Genomic DNA, 9,496 nt, shown 5'->3' with positions numbered 1-9,496 from the left:
AAAGAGAGTTTGGTCTGCATGCTCAAACAAACGGACTCACCGCTTTTTTTGCTTTTTTTGCAAGTGTTCTCTGTTTGCAGAGGTGTGTCTCTCTGTCTGTCTGTGACAGATCGATCTCTCTCTCTCTCTCCACCCTCTCAGATTCTCTCTCTCAACTCTCTCTCTCAGTCTCTCATTTTTCTCACTACCCTCTTGCTGCTGGCTCTATCTCTCTCTAACCATCTCTCTCACTCTAAAGGTGGTTGCTTTGAAAGGGAAAGGGCCTTGTGAAGTGCATGTGAAGCTCGGTGGGAGATCTGGGTGGGGGACTTAATGATGCAAACGGTTCACTGCCTTTTCTGATTTCAGGTGATTGGAGTGCTTCCTTCTTTCCCTTTCAGCTTTTCCCCTTCCTTTAATTATTTTTTTCCTCCTTTTGGATGTTACTTCATGTTCTTTCTATCTCAGCCTTATGTTAATTCTCTCCCATTTTCCCCAAAAAGTTGGCCTCTTTAGGGTTTTAGGGCAACAGCCATGGTGCTTTGATTGCTTCTGAGCTTTCTCCAAATGGGTTTATTTTAGTTGGAAGTTTTGGGTTTTCTTTAATTGATGCATTGAATTTCAGCTGTGTTTTTTGGTGGCTGTTTCTGCTTGTTCTGGGGTTCCATTTGGGTGAGATGCTTTAAAGGTTATGTCTTTGCTGCTGTTTTGATGAGCTGAGGGGATTACTGAGTTGTTCGTCCGGGTGTTGCTGTTGGGTTCATTGCCTTTCAGTGAGAAATTGTGTGTTTTGAGGGGATGGCGGCGTGATCATTCAAAATGGTGTTGTTTAATTTGAAATTGAATGTTATTTTCGTGTTGGAGGATCTTTGATTGATTGAATTTTGGCGGCTTTTCCGAACAGTTAGTTGGAGGATAGCATTGGTGTACATTGAGGGATTTTTGTTGCTTTTATGCTGCCATTGTTCCGGAGATTCGGGTGGTATTAAGTAACCATGCGAAACGTGTTTGTTTGTTTCATTAATTCAAAAGAGATTCTGCCATCGGACACATTGACGGTCTGATCATGACCAGGGCTGTTCGAGATAGGATACTCAAGGATGCGAACGGTGATATTAGTGATCATCTGCGCAACCACATTCATTTGACAAATTGCATTCACTTGAAGAACCATATGCACAAGCGAAGCCCCATATTGGCTGACAGGTCACTTATGAGGGACCTTGTCGTCCTTCAGAGGTCGCGATCCCTCAGGGACCCTTCTGCCAGTCCTCCCTCATGGCATTCGCCTTCCATTCTTGACATGCTTTCCAGAAAAGGTGAGAATGATGCCTTGGTGCGTGAGGGGAGGAGGTCAGTAGGAAGTGAGTATCGAAGGGAAGCCAGGAGGTTATCGGCAGGTTCTCCAACTTTGGCAAGTTTAGCGACACCAAAAGTTGCTCCACGCGAGGCTAATGATGGCAATGGTGGTGTGGCCGGAATCAGTGAACACGGCAGCAAGAGTGGAGTTAAGGATGGTAGGAAAATTAGGAGAGAAGAATCTAGTCAGAAGAGTAATAGGAGTAATATTTTGGGTGGCAATGAGGAACCTCCGCTAGACCAGAATGATAACGATTTGGCTCATGACGCTCTTTCTGGAAATTCAGAATCCAAAAGTAGAAAAAGTAAACAAAAGGGAAAGCTCACTCAAGGTGCTCGAATGAAGACTCTCTCTGAGCAGTTGAATGATGTTAGGATGGATAGTGACGATGTAACGTCCTCTAATATCCACTTACCTGGAAGACGGTCCCAACAGGAAAGAATCGCTGAGGAACCGGAGGTCTGCGTTCAGGGATATTGCAGTGGACTAAGTAGGGTAAAAAGGCGGAGATTCCGAGGTGCAAGAAGAAGTCGTGCTTCTCTAGCTTCCAGAGACTTTGGAGCTCAGAATGGTTTATCTGTGGCTTCTAATTCATTAGCTCAAGGGTCAGCTCACCGAAAGTATCACATGGAACAGGGAGCAGATGAGTATGGTGAGCAAAATGTCACAAGGGCTCCTAGAAATAGGTGTGGGATTCCATGGAATTGGTCGAGAATCCATCATAGGGGTAAAACATTCCTCGACAATGCTGGAAGGAGCTTTTCTTGTGGTTTATCTGATTCAAGATTTAAGAAGGGTGGTCTGGCTGCCCATGGTCGAGATATTTCTGACATGCCCGTGACATCTGATAACTCGAGCATTTCTACTAAATCTGAATCTGAGGCACTGCCTTTACTAGTTGAAGCATCTGGATCACAGGCAAGCTCTGACAACGCTGGTTGGGTACATGACTATTCTGGTGAACTTGGTATTTATGCTGATAATTTATTGAAGCATGATGTCGGTTCTGACTATGCTTCTGAAGCTAGATCTGGTGATCACCGCAAATTGAGGGGGCACCGCTGGCGTAGGCACCAAAATCTGACACAAAGGTACATGCCGAGAACCTTTAGAGATCTTGTGGGCCAGAATTTGGTGGCACAAGCTCTTTCAAATGCTGTCATAAAAAAGAAAGTTGGGTTGCTATACGTGTTCTATGGTCCTCATGGCACAGGGAAAACCTCATGTGCTCGCATATTTGCTAGAGCTCTAAATTGCCATTCTGTGGATGATCCCAAGCCTTGTGGCTTTTGCAATTCTTGCATCGCACATGATATGGGCAAGAGTAGAAATATAAAGGAAGTTGGGCCTGTTAGTAACTTCAACTTCGAGAGCATTGTGGACCTACTTGACAATATGATTGTTTCCCAGCTGCCATCACAGTACAGAGTGTTCATCTTTGATGATTGTGATACGTTGTCTGCTGAGTGTTGGAGTGCCATATTGAAGGCCATTGATCGAGCACCCAGACATGTGGTTTTTGTCCTTGTCTGTTCAAGTCTTGATGTTTTGCCTCACATAATCATATCCAGGTGTCAAAAGTTCTTTTTCCCTAAGCTAAAGGATGCAGATGTTATTTACAGTTTGCAATGGATTGCAACCAACGAAGATCTAGAAATTGATAAGGATGCACTGAAACTTATTTCGTCAAGGTCGGATGGTTCATTGAGGGATGCTGAGATGACTCTAGAGCAACTGAGTTTGCTTGGCCAGCGAATCTCCGTTCCTCTTGTTCAGGAACTGGTAAGTTCTTCGCTGTTCCTCCAGAATTGCTATGGTTTACTTGTATTTATATGTAATGCCTCAATACTGATTAAAATGCTCGAGCAATTGCGTCTTGGTTGAAGATCCCTATTTTCTGTATTACTGTTCCCAGCACTTTATTTTTCTGTCATTTCTTGAAATGGGATGTTTTAAGTTTTCTTCCTTTAGATTATTAGCATGCAAGCGGTGCCGCTTAAGTATCCCTTTGCGGTATAAATATTAAGGTGCTGCATTTTCTGCACCTCTTTGCCTAAATGTTTTCTTATCACAGTTTCTCGTAACAAATTCCTTTTGTATTCCTTCCTATTTTTGCTTCATGTATGGCATTACATGTAATATGCAATTTCCATATAAAGATAGAGGAATGCTTTTGAAACCAGCATGATATCGTAATACAATTACGTTTGCTCTTGTTACTTTAGATGAACTACCTGAAGATTTTGACTATGTTTTGCAGGTCGGGCTTATCTCTGATGAGAAATTGATAGATCTTCTAGATTTAGCATTATCGGCAGACACAGTTAATACTGTGAAGAATTTGAGAATGATAATGGAAACTGGTGTTGATCCAGTAGGCTTGATGTCACAACTAGCAACGGTAATTACAGATATACTTGCTGGCAGCTATGATTATAGAAAAGAAAGGCGTAGAAGGAAGTTCTTTCGTAACCAACCATGTGAGTTGAAAAATTTACTAGGTTAATTGAGTAATCCATTTTTTCATTAATAAATTATGTCAACAATGTTCATATTCTGTTTCCAAATATCTGTAACTGAGCATTTCATACAAGTCATTTTTCTTCGTTCAGTCTTCACCGTAATTTTAACATGCTTGAACTACTTTTGGTTATGTGTTATGCCCTTATGGAAACGGCCTTAAATAGACATTGAAAACCCTTGCCCTTTGAAATCAAATGGCTAATTCCTGTTGATTCTTGCCTTTTTTGTGACACTCTTTTTTAGTCAACTGAAAAACGAATAAACTGGTTGCAGTATCGAAGGAAGACATGGAGAAATTGCGTCAAGCTTTGAAAACTTTATCTGAGGCTGAGAAACAATTGAGGATGTCAAATGACAAGTTAACATGGCTAACAGCTGCACTACTCCAACTTGCTCCTGATCAACAGTATATGCTGCCTAGTTCTTCTGGAAACGCAAGTTTCCATCACAGTCCCTTGGCCTTAAATAATGTGGGCGGAAGGAGTGCTGTCAGGAAAGATAGTGAACAAGGTGGGATGCCAAATTATGAGAAAGGTCTGCCAATTAACGTTAGAAATTCTGTAAGTTCTGGGAAAGGTATGATTTCAGATAGAAAACGTCGTGCTGCTTCGGGTATGGCTTCTCAACAGACGGCCACAGGCTCTGCTGAAATGGTCAGGGTAAAGGGGAAGCAAATCCATGGCAAAAGCCATAAAGGAATTGAAGAAATTTGGTTGGAGGTGCTTGAGAAAATTCCGTATAATCGAATTAAAGAATTTTTGTACCAAGAAGGGAAGCTGACCTCAGTCAGTTTTGGTGCAGGTATGCAATAACTTATCTTTTGTAAATGACCTTTATGGCCCATTTAATACTTAATAGAGTAAATTGTAGCAATGGTCCCTCAACTAAAAATTCATTACCATTGGTCCCTCAACTTATCAAAATGTGTAGCTATAGTCATTTTCATCAATTTCGTCAAAATTTTGTCAAAATAAGTTATGTTGGAATAACCATTTATATAATTAGGGTCCCTCAACTCATCAAAGTGTATAATTATGGTCATTTTCGTCAATTACGTCAAATTTTTTGTCAAAAAGAGTTATGTTGGAAGGACCATTGCTACAATTGGGTTAAAGTTAAGGGACCATTTCTCCAGTTGAATTAAAGTTGAGGGACCAATGTAATGGATTTTTAGTTGAGGGACCATAGCTGCATGTTTTGATGAGTTGAGGGACCAATGGTAATGAATTTTTAGTTGAGGGACCATTGCTCCAATTGAGCTAAAGTTAAGGGACCATAGCAACAATTTACTCTACTTAATAAACGAGTGCATACACACATTTATCCTTTCGTGATTTATGTCAGTCTCCTATGCAATACCGGTAGCAGTGGTTTGGGTTATGGATCCTTAGACATGGACACAAAGTTGAATTAAGTACATGACATTCTATCTTTCAGAAACTTGCTAAGAACTCTCAATTTGCTCCGATGCCACTACTTTTCCGTAACGAGATACTTATATGCTTAAAGTGAATTGATCATAGCTATTCTAATCAAATATCAACACATTAGTAATCCTTTGACATGTTTCCCTTCTTTTGCAGCTCCCACCGCGCAGTTGATGTTCTCTTCGCATATGACTAAATCTACCGCTGAGAAGTTCAGAACGCAGATTTTGCAGGCATTTGAGATTGTTCTAGGGTCTCCCCTGACAATTGAAATTAGATGCGAATCAAAAAGAAATAGTAAAGAATGGGCTCAGATGCCTATTATTATACCAGCTTCAAAGGATGGTTCATCCCATATTAGAGATGAAAATGCAGTCACCACCGATGCCCAGCTCGTGGCCCATGATACCTGTGAAATGGGGACGAGTGAAATTGTTGAAGTAGCTGCTTCTCCTAGGGAAACCAAGGGTGGTGGTCAAATGCATAACCAAAAGAAATCAACCATGGCGATAATTCCAGAAAAACAACAAAGTCAGAATCAAAGCATTGTCAGGAGCAAGGTGTCCCTTGCACATGTAATTCAGCAGTCAGAGTCGCAACGCAGTGGATGGTCACAACGCAAAGCTGTTTCTATTGCTGAAAAGCTCGAACAAGATAATTTGTAAGTAGCGCAATTCCGTTTACTTCATCTTTTCGTTTCAAGTAACTTGTAAGTTAGGACATATAGTTGGTTGTACAAGGTTATTTCATAAGCTTCAATATCTTATGCTCTTGATTAGTTCTTTTTATTTGAAATCGTACTGATTCTTTCTAAATCACAGGAGACTGGAGTCTCGTTCGAGAAGTTTGCTTTGCTGGAAAGCATCTAGAGTAACTCGTCGAAGGGTAATTTTTCTAAAATCTCAGTATTCTTGCAATGAAATTTCTGAGCAGGCTGACATGCCTCGCCCGGGCCTTACTCGTCATTTTTAGAGCTAAAGTTTACTCCTCATGCCATACAACTTAGATATACAATTCTACGAAAACGCCGTTGATGGAGAAAATGAATACTAACTAAACACTACCTATATAATGCTCGGGTCCATCGTTGCATCATTTTTAATCGCCATGGTGGTCGATTTGAAGATGAAACTTACGAATGTATTTCACATGCAGCTTTCGCGGTTGAAGATACGGGCACGAAGACCGCATTCGTTACTGAAGCTTGTGTCCTGCGGAAAGTGTCTGTCTTCAAGGTCTCCAAGGGTAGCATAAGAGAGATAGTTTTGGCTATAGCTTTAAAGGGTCTATACAACCTCATCTGCATTTCTTGTATTTAGCCATTTTCATTCAGATTACTAGCTCAATTTATTTCCTTTACATTGAATAAAAGTGATATTTCATGAAAAGATGTAGGGATTTTTTTTTTTTTTTTTTCAAACTTATGCAAGTTTCAATTTACTTTTTACTATTCCTTCCTCCACTTCACAGTTTAACGTCAATTTTCATGTCAATCTTATAAAAAACATGAGGTGCCAAAGAGTATGGAGAGTCTCACTTTTTTGAGTCCTCTTAGCATTCTCAATTTGCAAATCATGTGATGTGCTATCAAATAAGAAAAAAACACGTGAATCAATACCTAAGCAATAATACAATTATCAACAACAACGTCATGTTGTTTTAGAGCTATCAGTTTGTTAGGCCCTCGTTAGCCCTATAGATAATTGAAAATTTTGAAATTTGATTAAAGGCAAAATTCTTTCTATTTACACAAGCGATATAGGGGAGCAAGTGGATGCCAAATCGTCACTGCAGAAGTAAATGCTTTTAACCAACTAATAAACATATTTAAATGAACACGAATCTTGATTATTATAAATTAACTGTTATCGTTAACTTTTAATTGTTTGTAAATAGTTGTTTTGATTGAACCCTACTTCTACTCCAAAAGCAGCATGAAGAGCTGTTATTTTTTGCAGTATTTGTCAACGGTTCTGGTATGAATCCATGGACTCTCGAGTCGCAGTCGTTTTGTTCGGCATCTCGCTCTCTCTCCCCCTCGCTTAAATTAATGCTAAATTCTTGACCCAATTGGCGTTTGGTCAAGTAATGGGCAGTATTATCTTTCAGTCAGTCACACTTTCAAACTCCGTGTTCGGTCTGTTTGAATTTGGTATAAGAGATGAATCACAACCGAGAAATTTTTCGGAGTCGGAAATACGGCCCGGTGTATAATGCTTGATTACTCATTACTTATATAATTCTTTCAAATTTTTTTCTTTTTAGAATAAAAGCCGAAGCCTTTTCTCCCTTTGTTTTCCTTTCGTTTATGTTACTTTCTAGAAAATTATGGTTGTAATTCGCTTCATTTTCTACCACTTGTATTTTCTCATTTTGACATGACAATATTCTAACTTATAGTCTAACCAGAAGAGAGGAGAATTCGAATAAGTGCTATCGAGATAACATACGATTTTAGCCAGCTATTTCATTCTCTTCAAGTAACAAGAAAAAACTTAGGCCATCTCTAACCGATCCGGTCAAAGGGCCATAAGGCTAAAAATAACTCGGAATGACACGAAAACCGTCTCCAACCGAGGGATAGGCCAAAGGGCTAGTGGGCCCCACCATGTCCAAACCCCCAAATCATGTCAGCGGGCTGGCCATTTCCAGACATCCAGCTAGCCAACTAGCCCTCCAGAGCCAGAATGTCAAGCTTGACATTTTGCCAGCCCTCCAGCTCAGCCAATTTGAATGCCAACAGCTACTTGTGTCAGCATGATGCCAGCTAGCTAATGTCATACTGCTGTCAGGTTAATGTTGGAATTAGATTTTGTTTTTCTTCCTATAAATACCTACAACATTGAAAACTGAAGACAAGAAGTGCCACGTAGATAACAATCCTATCTAAATTTTGCACAACCAATTATATCTCGACATGTGGCACTCGAAATCCTATCCGAAAAATTATTAAGATTACATAAAGATAAGAAATCTGGAGTGTTACTCACTTTAGCGACATGTGTCACTCGAAATCATATCCGAAAAATTATTGAGATTACATAAAGATAAGAAATCTAGAGAGTTACTCACGATAGCGACACGTGTTACTCGAAATCATATTCAAAAAATTATTGAGATTATATAAAGATTAAAAATTCGGAGGTTTATTCATTTGGCGACAAGTGACACTCAATATTTGTCTGAAAACCTTATTTTAATATGGTAGTTTAATTTAATTAACCATATTAATTTAATTAAAATAATAAATTATGTTTGGTCTATGGCCCTTTGACCCTCTCGGTTTGGAGATGGTTTTTTTGTCAAAGGACTATGTTTGGCCTATGACCCTTTAGCCCCATCGGTTGGAGATAGTATAAAATATGGTCTAACATTGTTCATTAGTATATAATTCATTGCAGGGCTATAAGGCTAAGGGGAGCCTTTTGACCCTCATTCGAATGAAGATGGCCTTACCACTCAGTGTAAGGTATAAAAGCAAATTTTAGCCTTTATATACGTATAATCATCTAAAAAATGAGAAAATTGATAATGTTGTGCGACCATATTGTGAAATTATTGTTTATATACTTTTCATTTAAATTGTGTTGAAAGATAATCTTGAAATGATTAGATTTTGAAACTAATTTATACTTGAAGACTTGTAAGTTAGTTTGTTAACATTATTCATACTTGCATTTGGGGTTCCGAGTTCAATTTCTCCTACTCGAGTATTACTCATATTAAAAAAAAAAAAAAAACTGATTTGAAATTTTATACGTACATTATTGGATGAGGTACTAGGTGTTGGATATAGAATGGTCAAAATTACTGAAAAATGCCACAAAATTATAGTTTAATAATGAGAAATCAAAATCCAAAGCTCCACGTCAACAATGGGTTTCGAACCCGAAATCTCTAATTTTTTATTTTAAAAAAATCTCGTAATCCGTCATTTACTATTAGACTACGTGCTCGTGGTTGTACTTTCACTTTTGTAGGGTGAGTCTGTTCGTGGCTTCTGTTTCGTCAACTTGTGTGTTGGACGTTTTGGACTTGGATTGTCTGCCCTCCTAGTTGTGGTGCCCTTCCATGCCCTCCTATTTTGTGCGGTCACGGTTAAGCTACGTCAATATTTTATATTTTTATTATTTTTTGTCTTATTATCTTATTAAAAAATTAATATAAAATATTGACGTGGCTTAACCGTGACCGCACAAAATAGAAG

The 9,496-nt window shown here is 39.0% G+C and overlaps 1 protein-coding gene across 2 annotated transcripts; it reads left to right on the top strand.

The window, feature by feature from the left end:
- Positions 1-6,677, top strand: LOC126587568 (protein STICHEL-like 3). 2 transcript variants are annotated; one of them, XM_050252654.1, is made up of 8 exons: positions 64-82; positions 239-348; positions 605-3,121; positions 3,600-3,819; positions 4,136-4,663; positions 5,446-5,950; positions 6,111-6,174; positions 6,445-6,677. In XM_050252654.1, exons 3-8 carry the CDS (start codon positions 1,046-1,048, stop codon positions 6,541-6,543), a joined length of 3,492 nt encoding a protein of 1,163 aa, XP_050108611.1. In that variant the 5' UTR covers positions 64-82; positions 239-348; positions 605-1,045; the 3' UTR covers positions 6,544-6,677. The 2 variants fall into 2 exon arrangements, with proteins under 2 accessions (XP_050108609.1, XP_050108611.1); XM_050252652.1 differs by having other exon boundaries at positions 1-348.
- Positions 6,678-9,496: the final 2,819 nt, after the last annotated feature.

This window comes from Malus sylvestris, chromosome 10, assembly GCF_916048215.2.
Source record: "Malus sylvestris chromosome 10, drMalSylv7.2, whole genome shotgun sequence".
In the NCBI taxonomy this organism is placed as follows: Eukaryota; Viridiplantae; Streptophyta; class Magnoliopsida; order Rosales; family Rosaceae; genus Malus; species Malus sylvestris.
Note: the sequence above shows the minus strand (reverse complement) of the source record. Positions and strands in the feature narration are given on the sequence as shown.